The 25187-nt window shown below is 41.6% G+C and overlaps 4 protein-coding genes across 8 annotated transcripts in view; all 4 read left to right on the top strand.

Annotated features, from left to right (window-relative positions):
• The first annotated feature begins 452 nt into the window (after positions 1-452).
• lgals3a (lectin, galactoside binding soluble 3a) lies at positions 453-4952 on the top strand. 2 transcript variants are annotated; one of them, XM_083683635.1, is made up of 6 exons: positions 453-574; positions 1007-1024; positions 1487-2242; positions 3481-3569; positions 3705-3861; positions 4098-4952. In XM_083683635.1, exons 2-6 carry the CDS (start codon positions 1010-1012, stop codon positions 4257-4259), a joined length of 1179 nt encoding a protein of 392 aa, XP_083539761.1. In that variant the 5' UTR covers positions 453-574; positions 1007-1009; the 3' UTR covers positions 4260-4952. The 2 variants fall into 2 exon arrangements, with proteins under 2 accessions (XP_083539761.1, XP_083539760.1); XM_083683634.1 differs by lacking the exons at positions 3481-3569; positions 3705-3861; positions 4098-4952 and adding an exon at positions 2520-2972.
• A 156-nt stretch (positions 4953-5108) lies between these two features.
• Positions 5109-15797, top strand: LOC310814308 (deubiquitinase DESI2-like; the record flags this gene model as incomplete). The annotated part of the gene is made up of 7 exons (XM_083683632.1): positions 5109-5259; positions 6456-6592; positions 6845-6940; positions 14303-14375; positions 14942-15035; positions 15228-15369; positions 15552-15797. Exons 1-7 carry the CDS (start codon positions 5130-5132, stop codon positions 15795-15797), a joined length of 918 nt encoding a protein of 305 aa, XP_083539758.1. The 5' UTR covers positions 5109-5129.
• Positions 15798-17834: 2037 nt separating this feature from the next.
• Positions 17835-23713, top strand: srsf5a (serine and arginine rich splicing factor 5a). Of its 2 annotated transcripts, none has more exons than XM_083683631.1 (8): positions 17835-17907; positions 18605-18739; positions 18877-18947; positions 19623-19775; positions 20257-20326; positions 21791-21864; positions 21963-22070; positions 22473-23713. In XM_083683631.1, the coding sequence occupies exons 2-8, from the start codon at positions 18614-18616 to the stop codon at positions 22753-22755; spliced, it is 885 nt and encodes a 294-aa protein (XP_083539757.1). In that variant the 5' UTR covers positions 17835-17907; positions 18605-18613; the 3' UTR covers positions 22756-23713. The 2 variants fall into 2 exon arrangements, with proteins under 2 accessions (XP_083539757.1, XP_083539756.1); XM_083683630.1 differs by having other exon boundaries at positions 20254-20326.
• A 721-nt stretch (positions 23714-24434) lies between these two features.
• pacs2 (phosphofurin acidic cluster sorting protein 2) overlaps positions 24435-25187 on the top strand; it is a 29357-nt gene continuing 28604 nt past the window's right edge. For all 3 annotated transcript variants that reach the window (XM_083682746.1, XM_083682747.1, XM_083682745.1), the window contains exon 1: positions 24435-24764. In XM_083682746.1, the coding sequence (XP_083538872.1) occupies positions 24646-24764 (119 nt within the window). In that variant the 5' untranslated portion in view covers positions 24435-24645. The remainder of the gene's footprint in view (positions 24765-25187) is intronic.

Raw genomic sequence — 25187 nt, 5'->3', positions numbered from 1 at the left:
AACACTACAGATATTAGCCGGAATATAGCATTCAATGTACTTGCATAGAGGGTGATACTTTCCGGCTATACATATTGATCAAGTGTTATTTGCATATGAATGCAAATCCATGAGATGCATCCATTGTATTTTAGATAGTGTGCGAACAAAAGTCCTCTTGTGGTCATACTTCAGAGAACTGACAGTGAGTTTACACATTGAATCTTTTTTTTTTTAAAGCAGATACAAATAATATTTTTTTTGTATTTACATGACATGGCAGTACAACTGAGGTTTTCAAATGCCATGGATTGTAAATGTAATTGGCCCTTTCAACACAGCATCGCGTCCTATCACACCCCATTCACTTAGAAGCAAAAGCAACTAGCAGAGGAAAATTGCGTGGACTCTGGAACGCACCCTTTTTAGGACACACCCTGTGTTTACGTCATGCTCAAGGCGTGAGTGCATTTCCTTTCAAGAGTTTGGTACAGTCAAAGATAACAGCTAGCTTACAGTATTATCATCTCTCAACTGGCAAACCCGTTGTGTTTCTAACTGTAACATTGTTGAGAGGGGTCTCTCAATAGCCGAGGTAATGTCTGAAATGTAACCTACTTTTTAAACATGTCTCATTAGCTTAAACTTTACTTTGAGCAATCTGTCATCATGTCAAACTCCTAGCCATAGCTAGCTGGCTAGCTAACTCTGTACATTCCAAGCTAAACAATCAGCTAAGAAGCTTGGTAGCTGTATTAATGTACTGTCTCTCTCTGGATGCATATAGGCTAGTTAGCTAGAGAAGAACAATAACAGAGAGATCTGGCACCACTAACCAGACTGCTACGCAGTACTTTGGATTCTATATTTGGTAGTGCTACGAGCCAGCAAACCCTCTGTCAATATTGTAACTAGGATAGATTTATTTACGTAACATTATACTCAAGCAGTATGTGTTTGTCCTCATGAAATCCAAAAAGACTAATCCAAATTGTTTCTGATTTTCTTTTTTGTCATCATCTCTCAGGACATGGCTGATTTCTCGGTGAGTTCTAGCTCTAAAGAATAGTCTATCTTAAAAGATGTTTTTGATGGAACTAAACAGAAATGTTTCATAGAACTATTGATATGTGGTTTAACATGGAGAATTTAAGAGATATCAATCCCTTGAATGTTAAAAAGGGTTGGTTCAGGATTTTTTAAATTCCTAGTCAAATTGTTGCTAACCCTGAAAGTAGTCTATGGGCCAGGAGAAACTGTAATCCATAGTTCAGAGTTGTTTAAAATAGCGACTATTAACTTCAGCTAACTTTAACCATCGTAGACAAAACAAACAATGGGAGTGATGGGGACTAAAAAATAAATCATTTGTGGCCAAGTCATGGTAAAGTAACTTCCAAGTCAGAGAGTTGATTTGAGGTGATTGTGGCCACAAATTATGCAATTTTATAAGTTGAAATCCTGAACCAACCCTTTAAGGCATCAACCCTTTTTATTTTTCATGCAGTTGGCAGATGCCATATTAGATGATGTCCCGGATCAAGCTAACAAAACAAGGAACTCCAACCCAGCTGCCCCGGCCAACAATGTCCCTCCGGCCACTAACCCAGGATGGCCCGGTGCTGCCCCTGGAGCCCCAACTCAACCCACTGCCCCAGGTGGATTCCCGGGGGGACCACAGACCTCTGGTCCAGGTGCCCCAGGTCTGTTCCCTGGAAGTCAAGGTCCCTTTAACTCTGGTCCTGGAGCACCAGGGCAATATCCTGGAGCCCCCTCTGCACCTGGTGGGTTTCCACCAGGTCCAGGGATACCTGGACAATATCCAACTGGCCCAGGAGCCCCAGGACAGTTCCCATCTGGCCCTGGAGCCCCAGGACAATTCCCTGGACAATGTCCTGGGCAGTTCCCCCCTGGAGGAGCTCCAGGACAGTTTTATGGAGTACCCATGCCACACCCATCTGGAGTCCCAGGACCATTTCCCTCCAGCCCAGGTGCACCCCCAGGACCATACCCCAATGTGCCTTACCCAGGAGGTCCAGCTGGTGGAGGGATGTATGGACCGGGAGGCCCAGGCGCTTTCCCCCCTGCAGCTGGCCCAGGTCCGTTCCCTGGGTTCCCTGGTGGAGCCTTTCCTCCCATCCCTACTGGAGCATGGGGCCCACAGGGGGGAGGAGGTTTCCCTCCTCAGCCTGGCCACCCTGGGTCCTTCGGTCCAGGGTCCATGGGTCCATTTGGTGGTCCGGCTGCTCCAGGAGGCATGATGGTGAGTATCCATGCTGTTTAAACCTAACACATGTGGCTTGTTTGCTTGCTTCTTGGAGTTGCTCCTAGTCTCTCTTCAGTCTCTCATCTGTCCACTTGGTGTGGCTCTTTTTGGGGATTTTTCGCAGGGCTGTAAAATGGTGTTGATTGTCTAAAAATGGCACTGCAATGGCATTATTGTTGGGAATATAGTCAGAGGTGTTTAGCGGGGTGCAACGCAAAACTCATGGCAAAAAAAAAAGAATAAAGTTATAAAAAATCTATTTTTGTCTTTTCAGCCCAGACATAATCCACCATATTTTTGAAAGCAATGAATCAACTTTTCAGTCGGACGAGGACATCGCTCCCAGCAAATCGACTTGTGGTCTGGTTAGGCTACAAACAATGCAGCGAGTGAATTTGGATATGAGGGTTTTTTTTTACAAGCAATTGTGCCTGGGGGGGACCGACCATATTTGCTGCAGTAAATTGAATTAAAGTGCAGTAAATTGCCTCTGCTTATGATGAAAATAAATTACAGCACTTTTATTTTGACATATTAGTGCTGCGGCACACTATATTTTTTATAACACTTCTGTACACTGTATTATCTCTAATGAAGCCAAATGTAATGTAGTAGCTATTAGTAGTAATCCTGTGTTTCTGTGTTTATTCCCAACATAGATTAGCCGAACTAACAGTTTGTATGTGTTACATTGAAATAAAAAAATCATGTGTGTTTTGCAATCACATACCTGTTTTGAATGTTTCACATTACAGTATTGAATTAATAGCTTAAGACTGCTATTATTACATACATTCAGGAAGAGGTCCTGCAATGTATTTGTTCTAGAGCTAACCTAAGTTCATGGTACTACAGAGTGCAGAGTCTAGGCCTAGCCTATACTAAGGGGATGAGTCACTGGCCTGATGGAATGTTGAATGTAGGCGAGGTCTTGGTTGACTAATGTTGAACTAAAATTGATTTCATGGCTCATGATACAAATTAAGATTTTCACCTACTGAGGATATTGTAAAAGGGATACAACACTATAGTAGTTAGTGGTCATTTCTCAAGGCCCCCCATCTGCACTTACCTAATAAAGCAGTAAATTTGTCAACAAGCCTGACCCATTCCCTATGCAAACCCTAGGCTAAGATGGTTTTTTATATGTTTGAAATGTGTGTTTGACAAGACAATGAGACTTTATATGGTGCAATAATACTCAATATTTAAAAACCTCAAAACCTGTCTTTCAGATGGTACCGTATGATCTCCCTCTTCAAGCTGGAATCATGCCCAGGCTTGTGATCACTATAATGGGGGAGCCCATGCCTGGGGGAGACAGGTACCCAAACTGTTTTACCCATTATTACTTTGAAAAGATATCATGCATCCCCTGTCTCTGAGGCAGAAAACTGGCAATAAGAACGTTAAAAAAGGCCTTGCTATTTGTACTAATCTTCCGGATCTTTTATTTTAGGTTCCAGGTTGATTTTATAAAAGGGTCAGATGTTGTCTTTCACCTCAACCCTCGATTTTATGAGCAACAAGTTGTTCGTAACTCCAATCTGGATGGATGTTGGGGTCCAGAGGAGAGGGAAGGGGGGTTCCCTTTTGTTCAAGGGAATCGTTTTGAGGTACTGTTGTAGCGAACAATCGTTTTGAGGTACTGTTGTAGCGAACAATCAACTGAGTTAATTTAGAAAAGAAACAAAGTAATGATGTCACTGAATTTGCATGTATTGCAAACTCAACTAGATCTCGTTACTGTCAATGAAGGTAATTATTAATTAAGTAATATCTTCAGTATCTGTTATGTCCAATGTAATTACTGAATGCATAATGTGTGATTGAGTTTGTGTGACCCCTGCAGCTCAAGATCCTTGTGGAAGAAGACAGTTTTAAGGTAGCAGTGGACGGGAACCATCTCCTGGAGTTTGAGCACAGAGTTGGAGGCCTGGAGGATGTAACCCTGCTTCGAGTGACGGGGGATGTCACCCTCTACAGTGTGGCACCAAGCATGATCTCTTTCTGAGATGACTTCACCTGACACTGTGGCCATTGGACTGGATAGTGCAGTTTACATACAGCATATCCTCTGGGGAAAATCGTTTTCCTTGAAAAATATTTTACTTGTTATAAGGACTGTATGTTATGTAAGAGTCTACATAGCTATATCTTTAGCAATCTACACAAGTGAGGAAGTATGGAACATCAATAAAGAACAGCACATGGTCTGCTTACTTTTAGTAGGGTTGTAAGGAAATCCTAATTTATTCTGCATGAAAAGTTGTAGGCCAACTGGGATAGTGTGGTGCCTTAAGCATCTCACTTTTTCATTCAGTAGATCAGTATGCTGTACCATGTTTGTATGTATGTTTCTTTGTGTAAATTACAACAGTTTTATTTAGCCTTACAGAATTATGATGCATGTGTGTGTTCATGAACTGATAATCAATATGGATTTTTCCTTTATACTACTAATTTGATTGCTGTACGACTCCATGGATTTTAACCAGAGGCACCTTGTCCTGGTCAATTTAGTTATTGCATTTTCAGTATTAATCCTACTCTGTTGTCTCCAGACTTGAGCATCACATCATGTTTTCATTTTAAAGGCAGAAGTCAGATCTCTAATCACATCTACAGTATATAGGAAATCGATGTAAAACTGTATAGATATGTTGCCAAAGACATGAATGTGGAATTATTATTTTGAAATAATGTTTAATTAAATAAAAAACATATTAACAAGAAAGAGCTGACACCTGGCCTGGTTCAATCGTCATAAAAAAAAAAAAAGAAGGAAATGGTAAATTGAGGAGCATTCTGGGAGGTGCCGTTTTACTCCATCAGAGGGCAGTAAAATCAAACTGCTGGGAGGTTGCAGGCACAGAAGTCCTGCATGATTTCACCTTCAGATAGCTACCTCTCTAAACACTACTTTTTTTTCACCCGGATTGTGTACATTATGAACGGATCAATGTACACTGTGCCTGCTGTGCTGGACATCAATCTGAAAAGAGGACCATCCGGTAAGACTGAGAATACCCTCAAAAACTGATAAAGATGGCCTGGCTAACTAACTTGTGAAAAGCTATAGCTAGCTAGTTAGCCTGCTAGCTGTCATGATCAAACTTCTGCCAACAAGTCAGACTAGACATTGCAAATGGGTTTGCGAATAGCACAAGATTCTTCTTGTGGTGAACCAACTAAATCAGAGATTTTGTAATGAGTTGTTGACTAGCAGTGGCTAGCCAGCTGAGCTAGCAATATGGTCAAGAGTCACTCTCTTCCCCCGCACCCCCCAATCTGATTCATTTTAACGCAAGATAGAGCAAGCCAGTTTATCTCGCTTCTTGCCGTAAGTAGGCGACCAATTGTGATACATTTCAGAGGTTAACCTGATTGTAATGTTGGCCAACTATTCTAAAATAAAGACACCGGCTTTCTAGTTTCTCTTTCGGCTGAACACTAATGTACTATTTACCTCTAAATGAAATGGCAGCTAGTAAAAACTCATACTAGGTTGACAGTTCCAGATTTGCCAAACAATACTTAGGGCCGGTTTCACAGACAAGGCTTAAGCCTAGTCCTAGACTAAAAAACATCCTCAGTGGCAATTTGCTATTGAAAGTATGAATTAGTCCAGGACTAGGCTTAAGCCTTGTCTGTGAAACGGCCCTTAGTGTATGTAGCTAGCTTGCTACATTGGAATTGTAGCTAATCACTGAAACATGTGATATAGGCTTCACTATTTCAGTGACATTTGTCAATTATGTAAGCAAACTATTCTACTAAATTGTGTGTTTTCATACCTTGATCACCTGATTTAGAAGTTACCTGAATACCTCCAGTACTCCCTCTCCATGAATTGAGTTTGTGCAATTGGAGTTTATGATAGGACTGACGTGAACTGATTGCACAGAGCATAGGCTAATACGAGTCTTGAATGAATGTACCTTGCATAATGCATGCATTCTGTTGGAAAGTTTCTGCATCATGTACCTTGTCCAGATAGATACATCCATTATAATCAGCCAACTCATTCAGCCAACAACTTCAATCAATATTTGCACCAAAATACTGATAGTCTTTCCGTCCTTTTGTCAATAAATTGTCCTTTCCTTGAAATGGAAACTGAGAGTAATTTCAGCCCAATCACCTGACTTCAAACTCCTGTGTACTGTCAGTAACTGTCTCTCACATACTGTCCCTCTTAATCCCTCAGGACTTGGATTTAACATTGTTGGGGGTCTGGACCAACAGTATGTTTTGAATGACAGCGGGATATATGTGGCCAAAATCAAAGAGAATGGGGCAGCAGCGCTTGATGGAAGGCTCCAAGAGGGAGACAAAATCCTTGCGGTAACTCTTATCACTAGTCTTGGGAAGAAAGGGGGGTGAGATGTGGTTATTGTTACCACTGTTTATGTGATCGGATGCTTTCTCAAAGATCAGTTTTAGGTGTTTAAGCCACCATGTTGAGGCATATTCATTTGCAAAAAATAAATGTTTTTGTTTCTAATTCCTGAAACAAAGTGGACTCTTAGTTTATAATATCTACTGATCATAAGTTTTGCTGTGTTACATCTTGTTGTTTTCTCTGTTGCTGTGAAGATCAATGGACACAAGCTGGAGAACCTGTCACACGGTGCCGCAGTGGAGCTGTTCCGGTCAGCGGGAGAGGATGTGCTGCTCCGTGTGCAGCAGAGGGTGAGCGTGATCCCAGGGACATCTCTCGCACGTCTGGGTCATTTGTGCCTCAGTTGGTAGAGCATGGCGCTAACGCTTAGGTTGTGGGTTAGGTTGATTCCCGCTGGGACCATATATACTGAAATGTATGCACTCACTGCAATGTAAGTCGCTTTGGATAAAAGCGTCAGCTAAATGGCATATATTTCAAACGCTGTTCTCACTAGACAGCGGTGGCTAATGTGTTTTTTTTTTTTTTTTTTTTTTTTTTTTTTTTTATATAAATGTAGGCTATATGTTTTCACTATATATTCATTCTGGATATCTCTGTCTGTCTCTAGCAACCCTCCATGCCTGTGAATGGACCCACAAGCTCACGACCTGATAGTGAGTCTTCTGTCCCCTCCCTTGGAATACTGGTGGCTGTCTTGGGAGCTGCTGCAGCCATTGCTTTCCTCTACATGCGCTTCCATCCCCAACTTAGGAAGCACTTTTAAGGCTGAAAAAACTTTCTCAATACATTTTTTAAGAGCAAAATCTGGGACTGAAAATGTTGCTAAAGGCCAAAAAACAAAGAAGAAACAAACCATAAAAAGTAAGCCATGTTTTGAGATTTATAGTTAAGTTAATATCATGATGATTTTTGTTATCATTTTCTTTGTATATTGTGATCATGGTTACTAACCCCAATTGCTAAATGTTGCTGTATTGCCACAGAGATAAAACACTTATGTGGCATAACTGTCACATAAGAAAAAGAAAGATGTGCTGAGCTGTGCTCCTCAGAATGCACTGGACAGATAAAGCGCTTGTTTATCCCAAAGAGCTCATATGCAGCAGTATTTCTATGGGTTGAGCCTGAGTCACTCTGGGGCCTTGGTTGACTCACTACAGTTTCCTGTTCTTACTGGAGTTTTGGGAAGCTGAAAGGCAGTTTTGTGTTCAGTGATTCAGAGGGACCACTATTCGTGAATGGCGGTTCTGTTTTGGCGCAGTGTGAGAACTTTTATTTTTTTTGCTCTGTTCAGTTTCATTATGTGCGTTGTGTTCATCTTTCTTTCTTTTTGTTTTTGTCCCACCTTCATCATTTTGAAGTACATACATATATTTAGATTCACATTTGGGTTTGTTTTGAAGAAGTGGTGTTATGGTTAAAAAAAGTCACATCGACAACGTGGGTGTTAAATATTTCAATCAGTTGTCATAGAAACAAGGCACCCCTTCAGAATGTTTTAATGACAGTCCACTTTATGATGCACTGTCACACCATGAATTTCATGTTGTGCTGTAAAATAATGGATGTCATGTCACCATCTGTTTGTCTTGAGTATGTCACTGCCCTTTGTTTTTTCCCTGAAAGAGAAATGGCCTTTTAAATGTTTTCCAGGTTCACATTGAGACTGGTGTTATTGTAATAATGTTTAGGGCAGTTAATGTCTTGTCCTCCGTTAATCTTCCCCGAGCATGTGCATTGCTTACATATCAATGGAAATCGCATGAACACAGTCATTGGTGTATAGAAAGGGAATTTAATTGCTAAGTGTATAAAGGAAAACTAAATGAAATGACTTTCAAGCCATGGTCCAACAGCTCAAATACCGTCAAGCCACTTTGAGCCATGCAGCTGAGCGAGTGCTCTGATAAATGTCCATTGCTGCCACCTACTGGTCTGTTTTATAGTCATGCAACTCATCCAATCATTGTCATAGAGGGGGGTGATGGACTCTTAATGGTCTAAGGTGTACAAAGGTGTTTAGTTTCTTTCATGGTCAGTCTTGGGCATCACTATCCATCTCTGCTTCCGTTTTGTGGGTGTATTATCTGTGTCTAAGTGTCACTGTATGAATTGAGTAAGAAAATGCGTATACTACTACTATACTAATGCCAAGAGGAGAGATCGGTAAATGCAAATGCTATGTGTTTGATGTTCAGACACCTATTAAATTCATGTTGAATTTTCATGCATTAGTGTAAATTATTCTAATGTGAATTTACTGTTGATTTTGCTGTCCATACCGGCGAGTACAGAAATTCACTTTGTCTGTTTCAAATGGCATTGATTGTCAACCATTGCAGATTACAAACTAAATGCTGGTCTGCTGTACTGTATCTCTCTACACTACCCATGAAAGGAGAATCAAGTTGGGAACAGTTAAAATGTGAGAACCTGACTATTACGTTTATTAAGCTTCACCTATATGATTTTGTTAAGGTTTTAATTAAAAGAAAAATTTAATTGAACTGGAAATGGGTCGATGATCTTAAAGTGAAGCAAAACAGATTGTGTTAACATTATGCATAGTTGCAGATACCCACACATCCCTATTGTCACTGAGGTTGAAATGGTATGGTTAATTTTGTAATACTGAGGTGAAGGCCAACAGGTGGAAGTGGTGCAACTTGTCTTCAAGACTTCCTGACAATGAAATGAGCACTAGTGAAAGCCAATGGTGGATACATTAAGGGCAGGGATGCAAAGGGAATGTGACACAAGCAAAGCATGTGTGCAAAAGAATCACAGTGAGGGTGATGGAAGAATTTGTGTTTTATTTGTGTACATTAAACACGCTTACCATGCCAATTTATGTTATCAATAAGTAGTCAAAACTGTATGTGGAATTTCATGATATAGATTGTAAAACTATTGCCTTAAATTAAACAGTGTTTGTTCTCTCATGTTTGTGTGCCTGTTTCTCTCATGTAAGCATGTACAGTCTTCTGTTAACAAATATCCAAACTACCAAACACTGCTGGAGCCATGATCCATTTCCACCTTCAGAACTCCTCTTCTTCCTGTGTGTCTTGGGGGGGGGGTTGATTTGTTCTGTGTATTTACAATATGTATTGCAGTCTCTGTCTTTTATCAATCAATAACTTTCAGACAGTTGTCCTGCCTAGAATGGTTGTCTGAGAGATGAGGGGAGATATAGAAAGCTGGCACCTTGTAATCTGAAAGCATTCAGCCTCACATACTTCACCTCATGCCCTGATCCTCTGCTGTCAATAGCGCCATCTGTTTCTTAATGTTTGACTGACTCAGAACAAGAGAGAGGCAATGAACACAGACAATTATTTGGGTTGAATAAGCCACTGGGACAGAAGACAAAACATAGTCAGTTATATTAACAAAAAATCTAATCAAGCCATTACTGCATAGGAATATGTTCACTTTGAGGGCCATACCTTGGAGCAAACGTATATTTGCATTCATACAAATCATACACCAGACAGAAAATCTAATCAAAGTGTAATAATTCTGCCAAAGAATGTGCTGAGCATTTAAAAAAAAAAAAAAAATCAGCTGTGTCGGTTTTTCCCAAGCACATAATGCAAACACTTCTTGGCTAGAATAATAACCACTGACATATCAAGACATACCAAGATATATATTTACTATATCGAATCGAAAACTGAATAAATTAAAGCAATTTGTGCTGCCTGATAAGCTCTGTTGACCTAACTGGATAAGCATGCCCCCACCCCACCAATCATCATCCATAGGAGTCCATCAGTTGGTAGAAGATGCTTAGAGGCAGCAGCTTCGATGATGTAATCAACATTCTCCTCTCATTCTAGAGTAGAGCCCGTGCCGTACACAGGACGTTCCACCAGCTGTTGTGCCACAAGGCTTGGATGATGTCATTGACTTTCTTTTGAGCAGTTTGCCTGAGAGGATCTTTGACATGTACGGTGTGGAGTGAATTAGCGGACGGAATTTGACTGTACTCTGGACCAACGGCAGTCAGTCTATGTGATGTGGGCCACATCATCAATCGCTGATGTTTGCGAACTCGACTGCACCACCTACAATGGCACAGGCATCCTCGATACCTGCGTTGTTGCTTACATTTACCACGCAGCTGACAAGCCCAAAGTGAACCTTAAAACAGTACGGAAAACAGCAATTGCATGTTCTGCCTGAGATGGCCCATGTAGCATCGGCTACTTATTTTTGCCTTATCGCCGTCATAGGCAGCCAATGAGGGGGAAAGTGATATTCGCTTGATGAAATCTCCGGATGCGAACACTCGGATCGGATCATCCAGGACGTCAAGGAGCTATCTGCATTTACATTATATTGCAATTTATACGATTTATAACACGCTTGTTCTATTTTTGCTTTTGTACTTAGGGCAGGTGAAACAAAACATACATAGGCTTAGTTGACACAGCCCCCATTTTTGCTGGAAAGGAATGCAGGAGGGCAAATTCAACATGCAGTTCTGCAACTGACAAGGGGATTTTGTGTGCCTGTGTTTTCATCAACAGCCATAAAGCGATTTATGGCCCTTTGACGTCAAACAGCCTTCTTCTACAGGCCAGGCCTACAGTTTTTCTACCTCTAGATCCCCTGGCTTTTAGAATTGATCACATCATAAAGAATCCCACAGACTCTTGATTGTTGTGGGAGGCTGAAAGGAATGACAAACAGCCTGTCAATTCCTCCACCCGGGTGCCCCTGTCAATCCATACGGCATTTTATGATCATTGCCCCACTTCAAGACAATCCCTTCGTAGGGGTGATGGTCCTGCATTTCTGAGAGCAATCGGCCTACGTCGCACAGTGGGGACATTTGCCTTTCCATCTCAGGATTAAATCATGGCCAATGAACCGGTCATCCTTAATGTGTATGATATGGTAAGAAATAATCACTTCAAGTCACATTATTTTGCATGGAGATAACAACATTTATCAAATGAGCTTTCAGTGTGATAAATTGATTTATTGAAACATGTAACAATCATAACAAACTTTACACAGAATCCATCTGTAATACAAGTACTATACAGCTCGCAAACAAGACATTTTCACATTTTCCCCACAGTAGTTTGCAGGAGCCGACACACTCTTACTGTTGACCCTACCCTACCGGGCTGCAGTGTGAGCAACATTGTGTTCCAACCCAGAACTATTACACCTGTCTCAAATGAACTAATACCCTCCATCTAGAATCAATATATTTGGATCTGGTGTGTCATACTGTAGCCCAGCGGTAACACTGCAGGAGCCGTGTTGACCAGGCAGAAAACAATGTGGTACAATGGTACAGGAAGAGGAAGTGAGTAGTAGAACTTAATGAAAAGTGTTAAGCAAAAGTTTGCTCCTTTAGGTTGCTGCACATACAACACAGCTTTGTGCACAGTGGAATAGGAGCCTCCCCTCAGCTCCCTGACCTCTGTCACTTGCTGTGCGTATATCTTGTCTCACGTGACTCACACGCAACTAGCAGGACACAAGGGTCTTCATTCAGATTAGTCCACTGCCCATGCCTCAGATGTGAGCAAAATCACAAATTGATCAGCATTTACATTGGTATTTGTGCATTGTGCATATCATTCCTCTTTCAATTTGTACATTTAGATGCTTTTTCAGGTCATGCTAATCGGATGAAACACATTACTTATACTACATTCGCTCAAAATGTATTTCTTGCCAGAAACAGACACACTGTGTGGATACAATAGCAGCATGATACAGAAACCTTACAAGACTCAGATACTGTCCACTCACACACGCACGCACGCGTGCACACACACATACACACAGGGCTATGCCAGTCAGGTGCTATTTTGGCCCCTCTCCTCTGATATCTTCAGGCCAGCTCTCAAATGGATGAGGACCCAAGTGAAGCTGAAAGTGGCAGCTGCTCAAACGCTTGATTAAACTCTGCTGTGCTGGGACTTAAGTTACAGGTCAGGCAAGGGCTGCTGAGGAAAGGTGGAACCACAGAGGTAGAGATCATAGGGTTTGAGAGAGGCAAAGTCCTAAATGCTTCACCATGAAGATCAATGTAATTTGAAGTGCACTACTGAACACAAAAATGCATTGCAATTACATAGTGACTGTACAATCACATTGAGAAGAATGACATGTTAATTTCTAAAAGGGAATAGAGCAAAGACTATAACATATGCAGTGAAGCATGACATTTCTGCATGGGCGGTTGAACGTGGGAGTCCTGAGAGACCTCATGCATCATTACAGTTGTACAGAGATGCAAAACATGATTTGAGGGTGTGTGACACACTGTTGTATGTATGATGAATGCAGTTGATTGTAAAGTTTTTGACCAATTACAGTTGGTCTTTGTCAGGCTTTACTCCCTTATAGGCTTCAGCTTCGTGGGCTAACACAGTCTTGTGGTGTGCAGGAGTGGTTCAGTAAACCATGCTTGTGTGATGAATGACCTTATCTGAGAGCTGAAGACATAGGCTTTAGCACAGGGGGATAACACAGTCGTGTTTTCTAAAATGTACCTCCTAGTTAGTTGAAAGGTCCTAGATTAGATGGTCATACATATATGCTGCTAACAGACATAAAACTTGAGAGGAAATGCCCATCATTAAGGCATCAATAAATTACATTTTGAACCAACCAAGACAAAGTGAGAAACATTCTTAGAACATATGGTGGGTGGCTAGTGACTGCCCTGTATGGGAGTGTCTAGGCCTAAGATTTTAATGTTGTGTAGATATTGATAAAGAGAGACTGATTGTAATGTATAAGTCTGACAGGAAACTTGCTCCATTATTAATGGGGGCAGCTGGTGGGATCTTGGTGGCTTTTAACATCCTCCCTCAGGGTTTTCTGATAGGAAGGGTATAAGAGTTCTAATTGGGAGAGGTGGGCTTTTGTGGGGGTTGGGAATATGGGTGTTATCCACCATCTGAGTAAATGAAATACAAGAGACATCCCCTCCCCCAACCAGTTTCAAAGGAGCACATGCTGTTGGGTAGTCAAGCATGGTCAAGTGGTCAAGCTTTCATACTATAATGTCAGGAAAAAGCATACATTTTCACACTGAATGGACATATACTCACATTGGAACACGTGTTGTAATTCTGAACCATTAAGATCCCATCATGCAAGCAATGCAATTACACACCCAGTAATATAGACGTCATACATCACCTTCGGATTAAGTGAGATTGCTGGCCCTTTCCCCATTATCATCCCAGTCCATGGCAACATCAATATTCTGTGATAGGGAGAGGACCTCCCATTTGCAAAAAGCCTCTGAAGTGCTGACTGGGAAAAGCAGTATTGCATTACAACGACCACTTAAGTCAGGGATGTTTGCAGAGATTTATGAGCAGCTTGTATTTGCTCCTAACAGAGTTCAACTGTAAACCCTAGTGAGCTTGTGTTCATTGGTTAAGCAATAATACAAACTATACAAAACTTCCCCCAACCACGTTGCACCTCAGTACTATTTTATCATCAATGACAGTAAGGGAAAACTAACATTAATCCTGAAATGGGTCTTATTCTGTCAGGGTGGATGATTAATTGCAAAAGAACAACCTTTTAAAGATGGGTTATTTGAATAACTAACTCTCTCTCTTTCTCCCTCACTCTCTCTCCCTCCCTCCCCCCTCTAGTACTGGATCAACGAGTACACGTCCAATCTTGGTATTGGAGTCTTCCACTCAGGCATTGAAATTTATGGCAGAGGTAAAGAAAAAGGCATTTGTGACCCCTATAATCTGCAATGATAGAGTAGTTTCCCAAAGCAAGTCTGTTACTTAGACCTTCCAGTATATCTGCCTTTCAGACACACAGGGTTTATATACTTTGTCATTCAGTCTTTTTGACTCTCCACAATTTCCACCCTCCCCCGGGGTTGAGTCCACTAATCTGCAGTATATACATACGTATATAGATCATTGGTGGAGTCACCATTGAGTCATCATGTATGGAGACAGACTGCTGGGCTTTCAGAATGCCCTCACAGCCTGGACCTCGAAAATATTGCGGGTGGAACATCAGCGAGAGAGGGAACTGTGGACGGCAAAATTACGCCCCCTTTTTTATCCCAGGAGTGTTTTCTTTGTTTCTTGACGACTTCATCTGAGATGAAATAAAGTATGATTATTATTGCAAGGTGAATTGACTCTAACATAGATAGAAACTTTAGCTACAACATAGCTACATGTGTCAGCCACATGAAGTTGCAACAGTTTTTAATTGGCCTCTTTTCCTTTAACAATTTGTTCATCCTTACTTTATTTTTGTTGCAGAATTTGCATATGGGGGTCATCCATACCCTTTCAGTGGCATCTTTGAAATAAATCCCGGAAACGCCACAGAATTAGGAGAGACCTTCAAATTCAAGTGAGTTTGTACAGTAATAATGTAATGTTAATACTATTGATGGTAATAAAAGTTTAGAGGGTATTAACACACTAAGAAACATTTAAAAAGTAACCCTTGATATCAGAAACTGTGAAACTGTGCCACTGATTACATTGGAAGAGCAAATTGTGTTTGGGACAGGAGTGACATGGTGATCCATCTTTTACACAGGGAAGCCATTGCTTTGGGCACAACAGACTTTGCAGAGGAGGACATGGACAAAATCATGGAAGAACTGGGCAGAGAGTTCAAGGGAAATGCCTACCATCTAATGCACAAGAACTGCAACCACTTCTCCTCCTCATTATCTGAGGTCAGTCTGAGATTGTTTAGAAACTTATGATTACAGCTGTGTTACCATTTGTTAGAGAAAGCATTTTACGTATTCAAGGTCTCTTATTTTGTGGAATTAATGTCTTACTAAATATACTAAACTAGCACTGTATCTAACATTACTTTGTCCTGTTCCTGGGGTTATGTTGAATCCTTTTTCAGCTGCTATGTGGGCGGGAAATCCCTCGCTGGGTGAACAGACTGGCGTACTTTAGCTCCTGCGTCCCATTCCTGCAGAGCTGCCTACCTAAGGAGTGGCTGACCCCAGCAGCACTTCAGAGCCACATCAGCCTTGGGCTCCACAAGGAGGAGCAAGCCGAGTCCAGCGATGAGGACCCCTCCTCAGCCTCAGGAGGTGCCACTGCCCCCACTGGCTCCTCTCACAGCTGTCGTCACACACGGGTCTGAACAGCCACAAACACTCTGACCTCTGGACCTGCCACCTCTTTAGTGGATGCAGTGGCATCTGTGGGCCTAAATAACCACCTGACCTCATATGTCCTCTGTGTAAGGAGACAGGAATGGAAGAGTTCCTGCTCACTCAATGGAGCTGCCAGGGACGTCAAAACCACAGATCCTTGTTCTCTCACTTTGAGAGGAGATAAGTTATATGAAAACTCAGACAGAGATCAAGATAGTGAAGCATGATGGCTCAGACTGACCACAGCGAGGTCTGAAGTTTCTAGTATTTGCCTTCTCCAGGAACTTCTAAACCTTTGTCAGCCTTCATCCCTGCCCTCCCTTCCAGAGCTGCTTCTGTGGAATAGATGGATATCTGTGACTACTGGTATAGTTTAATTAGTAGGGTGTTTTCTGCTAAATTTCAAGACATGTTGTTTAATAGCCCCATTATTTGGCCTTCAGTTGGAATTGTCGGTTAGGTTTTAATTGTGTGGAGTTCTTATTCTGGGCATTAGAGGTTTTGGTGTAAGCTAATGGTTATTTCAAGTCAAGTCTAACAGTGTTATTATCATATGTACTGGGATACATACAGGAGTGTATGACAGTACAAGGAAATTCTTACTCGCAAGCTAACTCCAATTTCATGTCAAGTCTTAATTAAAGACAATGTGCCAAGTGCTAAGGATTCTGCAAGAAGGGAGAATATTGAAATTGGTAATAGTTTTGGATAATATCAAGCATATGTTATGTTCATTATTCATTTTGTGTTGTTCATTTCAAAGTGTTGCTGTTTATCTTAACCATTACCCATAAGACTTAATCTCCTCCCATGTAATTAGCAATTTACCTCTATGTATGATAGATAAGATAACAATACCAGATAGATAACTTAACTCTGATCTTAGGCTACATACCACACACATTAGAATAGGTAAAGGTGGAGAAAGAAAAGAAAAGCACAGCAGTGAAACTCCTGGCTGATAATCACAGGCTCTTGAATCGCTTATAGACTTCTCTGTCTTCACACCATTCATTGAGAATTGGGGCGTGAGCTTGTTGAAGGAGAGGGTATTACATGAAAGATAATACATTCTGACTGGCATGTCCTTTGGAGTTGTGTGGAAATGTTTTGGATTTACCTATGTAATGAATGAAGCAATGTTGGATGATAAACCAGCAATGATTTGTCCTCAAACTAGACAAGAGATTTGCTTCCAAAAGTGGCCTATCTGGACCTATAACAATATTTATGTTTTTGGCTTTGGTTCTTTTTAAAACACACAGATGTCATTATTAGGCTACACAATTTCCCCTTTACTGGTCATGCTACAGTGCTGCTATTGTAAATGCAATTTTGCAGCCCACTGCATCACATTCCATACATCTTGTAGGGGAACAATGTCCTTTGTTTGATTCCCCTCTGTTCAAGTTGTCTTCCTCCATACCTGGCAGCATACCCATCCCCCTCTCAGGAAGGACATCACATGATCTGTGGCTGTTACACAGGTGTCTCATTACCATTGATCACTATGACGACTGGGATATGGAGTAGAGTATAGTCAAAACTATATGTATTTGTTTATAAATGTATATTTTGAAATTATATTTTATTTCATTGTTATAGGGTTATTTTTTATGAAATTATTTACTTTATCTTGAAATTGAAAGGTCAGTGTTCCATGCTTATCAATGAAATAATTTGTGGCACTTTCTACAGAACAAATCAGTCAGATATACCTTTTTCTATTGTATTGTGTCACTTTTAATCTTGATTGGTATGTCATTTTCCCAACTAAACGACAATATAACAATGTTAGGAATGGTAATAGAATAAAGAGACAAAGTATGTTTGGCCTCAGAGTTTGTTATTGTTTCAAGTCCAACAGATCTAGCAAACCAGTTCGTCAACGTATATTTTTACTAAACTGTTCCACAGTAAAAACTCCGTCCTGTCAGCCGTGTCATCCTCCCCCTACCTCCTACCCCCTGCCCACCCATCCCCCTTCGGAATCAGCTAATTTGCACATTTCCTGTAGACCTACCTCCTCCTCGTTGTCTGTTCGCCATTTTGAAACAGTCAAGCAAGCTAACAGAAGCAACGAGGACACAGGAAAAGGTGAGCGCAAAGGTTGATCCATCGTGCATGATGTGCTTTATCGGTAGCTAGACAGTTCTTTTCTTTCACAGAAGTCTGGCTATTATCTTTTAGGAACAATCACACATTAACGTTATCAGCTAGCTAATTTCCCGAAGAAGGGTGCGGGTCTGACTAATCCCTGGAAAGGATCCCTGGAAAACGTGAAATCTCATATTATAGACGTGCCTATATCACATATGTAGAGCTAGTTTGTCTTACAATAGTTTTTACGAAATATCTTTCCTCTCATTGAAGTTAGTGTTTTGATCATAACTAGTACTGTCTGAAACCAGTATGCAGTAAGTATCGTTAGCTAGCTAGCTACATCGTGTTGCTAGCCTGAGTGCTAGTTGGTATGTAATGATTGATAGACAAACAGATTTACTATCTGTGAAGCCACGTACACGATGAACGATTAATATGGTTCGCTAACGTAGCGTGATAATGGTTTGCCAATTAACTGGGTTGAGTTAGCTAGCCAGCGTCCAGAGATTTCGGTTTTGATATGGTTGGGTCTGACTAATCCCTGGACAGAGAACGTTCCATGATTAGATCCGGTGTAAAAATGTAATACATTCCGCCTAATCAGACGCCGCAATATGAGTCAATATGATATACCAACGCTTAACTTTTGTCTGAACGTATTAATGTTTACAAAATCACTTTCTGGTTCCAGACAATAGCCATGAGTGGATGTCGGGTATTTATCGGACGTCTGAGTCCACATGCCCGAGAGAGAGACGTGGAGAAGTTCTTCAAAGGTTATGGACGGATTCGAGAAGTCAACTTAAAGAATGGATTCGGCTTTGTGGTCAGTCTTTCCTTGAGCAATGCAACGACCACAGATCATAATGGAATCCTTCTTGTGTTCTTATAATTCAGTGGAATGAGAATGTAGTATTAATGTTTTGATTTGTCAATTAACATCCTTATCTTGTCTTTCATCAGGAATTTGAAGACCATAGAGATGCTGATGACGCAGTATACGAGTTGAATGGCAAAGAACTCTGTAGTGAAAGGTAAACATTTACGCGTCTTTGACAATGTAGGTTCTCTGTATGTTAGTCTTAGTTTCTTGCAAGGTTTGTTTCAGAGTAACCAGCATTTGATTTTTTCATATCGCAATTATTTAGTCTGTCGTCTTATGCAAGCTTTTTAATTTGGAGACACATTATTTGTGAAATGGTTAACAGAAGCAAACTAGTTTCTCAGAAAAGTAAACTTGCTAGAAACTGTAAATGTGTATATTGGACAGATTTTTAGCAATTCCAAAATGAAAAAAAACGACAAAGGATTTTTCGACATGAGCCGGAAATAAGTTTGTCCCTATTGATGTTGCACGTCACAGATTTCCTTAAGATTAGATTAGATTAGATTCAACTTTATTGTCATTGTGCAGAGTACAAGTACAGAGACAACGAAATGCAGTTAGGGTCTAACCAGAAGTGCAAAAAGCAGAAAGTGCAATGAACAGTATATACAAGTAGTGCAGTATGTGAGCAGTAAGTAGTGCAGTATAGTATAGTAGTGCAGTGTAAGCAGTAAATGAATAGCAGTAGCATTATAAGCAGAATAAATAGGTTACAGTATGAACAGTGGTTAAACAGATTGTGCCAGAGTGTGTGTCTGTGAAATGTCCCTTTCTATTGTTTTTGGGGTGGCCTATCAATGAGGACTGCTGTCTGTCTTTATAGGGTGACAATTGAGCATGCTCGCTCCAGAAGAGGACGAGGTGGTGGACCTTGGATGGGAGGTGGTGGTGGTGGTGGAGGAGGAGGAGGAGGTGGTAGCGGACGTTTCTCACCCCGCTTCAGCAGCTACCGCCAGTCTCGCAGCAGTGGCTCCAGGTACAGTAGAAGTCTGCCCAAAGCAGGGAAACTGACCGACTGTTGTCATCTTATTAGATTTGTGGCAGTTATTCTTTGAATTGACTAGAACCCTCTTCAACCATGTCAACACATCTGAATTTCTTCTCTTCACTTTATACTACCTATCCGGTGTAGCTGGTGTACCCTTGGCTCCAAAAGAGTTGTCAAGTGACATGTTTGTTGTCCAAGCAAAATAGAATAACACGGTACACAGAGTGCACCGGGTAATGAAAGGCAGCTCAATTACAACTACTTGTTTGAGGGACGCACATTTTCTATGTGACCCCAAAGCTTTCATGACCTGAAATTGGGTGGTGGTTAACGATAGCCTTCCTATACCACTCAAGAGGCAGATAGCCATTTCAGAGCTGTGCTTGTTGCCCCCTATGCATTGTTCCCATATGATGATTAGACATGCCTCTTTAGCTGCATTGTCATTGATAACATTTCCCTATAGCAGGTATGGCCCTCCTGTACGGACTGAACACAGAATCATTGTGGAGAATCTTTCCTCACGGATTAGCTGGCAGGTGAGAGATTAACCCCATCCGATTTAACTTGATATACAAGTATCCTTTCTCTCTGCTTTTTTGTTTGAAGCAACTTTTTATGTAAAAGTGTTAGTTTTCATCGTTTATTATACATGAATAAGCAATATGCTCCTTATTGCATAGGTATAATAGAATGGAAAGGCAATCAATCTGTTTTTTTACATTACCTCCGTTTACTGTATCTTTCAAATAAGCTCTCTTACGCCAAACGGCAATCTAACCAAGAACATCTAAAACCTTTTTTAACAGCTATTCTTATCTGGTTTCCTTTAATGGAGTTGCATGCACAGCCTCCCTGGAGGTGTCTGATGTGCATAGCGCCCTCTCCTGGTTGTTTTCTGAATAGTGTCCATTTGGTGCCTCTCCTTACACGCAGTTGCCGCTGGTCTAAATCTTGGCTGGGCCCCGTAGCGGGTGAAAGTGGTCTAGCGCAGGATAGCCTTAGGAGGTCCGTAGCCACAGTCTGGAGGTTCTGTGGTCTGGCATCCCCGACTGCTGTAATCCCCCTCAAATCCACGTTCCCTACACTCCCGTTTGGGTCTTTTTCTGTTGCTGATGGAGCTGGGGGTGTTGAGTTGGGCGCACACCCCTTCCCCTACTTGCTCTCTGGTGGTTCCTTACTTGTGGAGGCCGGATTCCGAGACACGGCTGTGGTCGTTTCTCGAGGGCTTAACACTGCATTGGTTCCGATTTGCTATTTGGACAAGTGGCTCTTTGCTAATGTCTTCCTGGGTATGGAACGGTAAGTAGCATATAACTCATGTGATTTGGTTTGTAAGGGGTTGGGAGAAAAAGGGCGTAATAGATTTAATCCTCACAGGACAGGCAGAGGGAGTGGGTAGTGTTACTGGATAAAACCTTTTAGTCTCTATAAGCCCTCATTGAGTTCTGGGCTATTGGTTTTGTTAGAGCGCTCTGACCATAATGGGAACATAAGGTAAAATTGAAAATGCATCTACATAGAATCATACATACATAGCATTATGCTTAAGTCACAAGATTCCCCTCTAAAATCACTAATGTAGACAAACTCTGACCTCGAATATATTCAAGCCAATACATTGCGAAAGGATTATTCTCGCCCCGTCATCTTTATCTGATAAAATAGTTTAGATCTTAGTGGTCCACCAACCTAAAATCAAATACAGCTTCAAGGAACCAATTGATGTGTAGGATTCCTCCCTTTCGATGAGGTAAAATTTGCCTTTACTCGTGAAGCCATTTCAGTGGGTCATCATCGCTTATATGCCCTCCACTGAAATACGAAAACAGCACATTGTATTTTTTTTATGTGGAAGTCAGTATTAAGGCAACTTTTATTGCAGGGGTGAATGTCGCTGTCATACGTTGCTCACTTGTTTCTCTCGTTCTAGGTTCAAAGAATACTCTCAGGCACGTTGTGTGTTTTTTTGAGTCACTTATTCTGTGTATGCTTTGCAACAGGATCTGAAAGACCTGATGAGGAAAGTCGGAGAGGTTACCTTTGTGGATGCCCACAGAACCAACAAGAACGAAGGGTAAGCGGCGTCTTCAGTGTTCAAATTCACTGTGTATAACAATAACTGTTACGTCGTAACTCTTGACAGCTAATTTGCCACGTTTTAATTTTGCTCAGGGTGGTCGAGTTTGCGTCTCATAGTGACATGAAGAATGCCATTGACAAGCTTGATGGTACAGACTTGAACGGACGCAAGTTGAAGCTGTCTGAGGATCGCAAGAGAGAGTACGTAGATGCCTGTTTTCCCAATTATATAGTTTTATTTCACAAAGGGCTGCATGGTGGTTTTTTTGGAAGGTGGCAATTATAGTCCATGAAAATTGCAGGGTGCTGGTTTCTGCTACAAACTCAACAATAGACTTTCTTACAGAGGGTGGGCCACTGAATTTGATGAAATTAAGAACCTGCTGAACCATAAGTAATTAAATCTGTAGATTTTTTTTTTTTTTGCTGACTACATTAAATTCCTGCTGACACAGCTGCTCCGTAGAACTAGAGTTGCCATTTTCCTGGTGTAACCCCAACATTATATAAGCACAGGAATCTTGACAGTTTCCAGCTGTAGGGTGAATAAAATGCAATTGAACATTGGAGAGAAATTAATACAAATCCTTCTCTCTCCCACAGTCGCAGCAGGAGTCGTTCCCGATCCCGCAGCTACTCCCGCTCCCGGAGTCGCTCCCCCCGTTCCCGCTCCAAGTCCCCCAGCCGCAGCCGGAGTCGCAATCGCTCCAGGAGCCGCTCCCGCTCTGCCAGTCGCACCCCAGAGAAAAAGCCCTCAGGGGGTAGGGCCGCACCTCGCTCCCCCTCACGTTCCCCGTCCCGCTCCAGATCTCGCTCCCGCTCTCCTGCCCCTGCCCAGAAGAAACAGTCTCGTTCCCGTTCACCCTCAGCTGAGAGCCAACACTGAGTGTGTGCAGTTCTGCAAATGTTATGGACTGACGTTTAATGAGACCATGCCTGCTGGCCTTTGTGATGGCCTGGTAGTTTGGAATGAAGAGGAGGATTGCCTTGGGGATGGTCTCTCCCAAAGTCTTTCATTTTAGAATTGAGCATTGGTCATGATTCTGCTAGCATTGGCCCAGTAATTTTTTGGGGGGTGGGGGCTTTTGTTTTATACATAGATTGGATTTCGCTTCCCATTTAACCTCAAATTTTGTCTTTTGCTATATAAATAATACATTTTCCTTTTGAAAACCCTCCATCTTTTAATGAAATGTACAGTGGGATTAGAGACCCTTTGATTGGGTAACATACATACTGAATATCTCTACTGTTTAATGCAGGTTTCAATGTCTCTTTGTGTTAACATGTATGTATGACATGTATCAATTGAAGAGAACTGTCCAAGTGTTCTGTTATAACATGTCCACCCGCCACCACTGCCCTGTTATTGTCTTCAAATCAACATATGGTGAATGAGATGCAGGGATTTTTGAAGTTATAAATATCCCAAGAATCTTTTTTGTCAAGTTTTAACATTTGCTCAATAATACTGTGATTTGATTATGCACTTCACAAATGATCTTAATGGGTGCTTCAAAGTTTTTCCATTGCAAGTGACCATTTATTTGATCTGTCTCAGTCTGCTTGTTGAGTATGATTGAAGGTGTCTTGAAAGTGTCATTTTCATTTGATTTTCGGACATGGTAATGTGTGTTAAACAGCTGTGAGCGAAAGGTTCGTATATACCTATAGCTCAGAGATTTGATTGCATTCACTGCTTTGTTTAAATTTTGCTCTGCATTCTCTTTTGTGGTTAAATGGGAGATAGCCAGTGGAGTGTCTGGTTGGTGTGGCTGGGAAATGTGTTTAATGTAAATTGTTGACTCAACTGATTTGCTACAAATAAAAACTATCCTTGCAAATCCATGTATTTTTCTATTAGGTACTCTAGGTCTTGCTGCCGATTGTTTTATATAATGACTAGCACACTCTCTTTAGACCACAAGGTGTCGCTGTAATCATTGCCTGGCAGCTGATACAGATTACTGGTAAGAAGCATTTATAGGAAGTCTGGAGGTGTTGCTTTAGATCAGTGATGATTCCTTATTTGAAAAGAACAGCCGTATTTGCGAGTGATAAATCTCCAAATTAATTTCCCATCCAGTTTTGTATGCAATTGGTGTGCTATGACTTTATTTCCACATGTCTGTCACGAACAATATTAAAGTGGGGGCAACATTCATTGAACCACAGATATGCCTGATGTTTTTGCTGCTCCCACGATATGTTACAACATTTGGAAAGGTGCTTCGCGCACCTTTCTTGTGAGATGGCTTCTGCAGACCACGCCTAGTCGGTTGCTTGGAGACAAGTGAAGATGGAGCAAAATACGGTGAATAATTAGCTCCCGCTGGCTAGATAACTAAGCTATTTCCCATATACATAGCTCGATGGTTCGTTTATTATAACGCATTGTTTCGTAAACATACGAAAATGTAGTAATACATGTCTCAGTGCATGTTTACATGGGATGGAACGTGCGAGGAGGACACCACTTTGCCAGCTTATGCCCCAACACAAGCATCCAGAGCAGGCCACAATGACGTATTTCCTGGGGGAGGCGAAGGTGGCATGGTACCGCAGTTACTGAAAGTGGGTCCCGACATGGAAACGTACGCGGAGATATGAGCACGTCGTTTGGAACTGCACGCTGCGCTCCACATTGCACACACTTAAACATTCAAGTGAAAGGGTATAATTTGCCTATTCACATTTAGACAAAACTATTTATCTACCTAACGCCTTAGAATTTCTACCGCCTCGTGTGGACGTCTAGCCAGCCTCATTACGAACCATGGCGGAGAGAAGTGGCCGGCTGAGCTTCGCCGGGAGCGGGGCACTCAACAGACCTGTGCCTATGAACCTGTTTGCCACCTGGGAAATAGATGGATCATCCCCGAGCTGCATCCCAAGGTAAATCCCGTTCGTTGTCCCATGGATTGGTCTCGCCTCAATGACAACACCCGGACTTCAGTTTGACGCAACTGTCAGTTGATCGCTGCACCTGCAAGTGAATTTAGATCGAATGTGAAATATCTGATAACGACAGTCCATCCCTTGGACTTATATTCATCGGACTGGGAGACATAGATAAATAGATATCCACCGAAATACTCTCTGACACATTTTTCTTTGACTATCATTTGTAGGGACACACTGTCCAGGACACACAGCGTCCTTTCCAGGTGTGGATGCTGTTTGGGTAGGCAGTGGGACTTGGGAGTGTAGGTATAGCGTAATGAGGGCTGCCATAATGAACATTACCGATTCCCAACAAATCCTCCGCTAGCTGGCGTTTTATCACGAAATTCGAGTATTTATTGTAGTGTGATCATT

Source organism: Argentina silus (assembly GCF_951799395.1).
Source record: "Argentina silus genome assembly, chromosome: 13".
NCBI classification, from domain to species: domain Eukaryota; kingdom Metazoa; phylum Chordata; class Actinopteri; order Argentiniformes; family Argentinidae; genus Argentina; species Argentina silus.
Note: the sequence above shows the minus strand (reverse complement) of the source record. Positions and strands in the feature narration are given on the sequence as shown.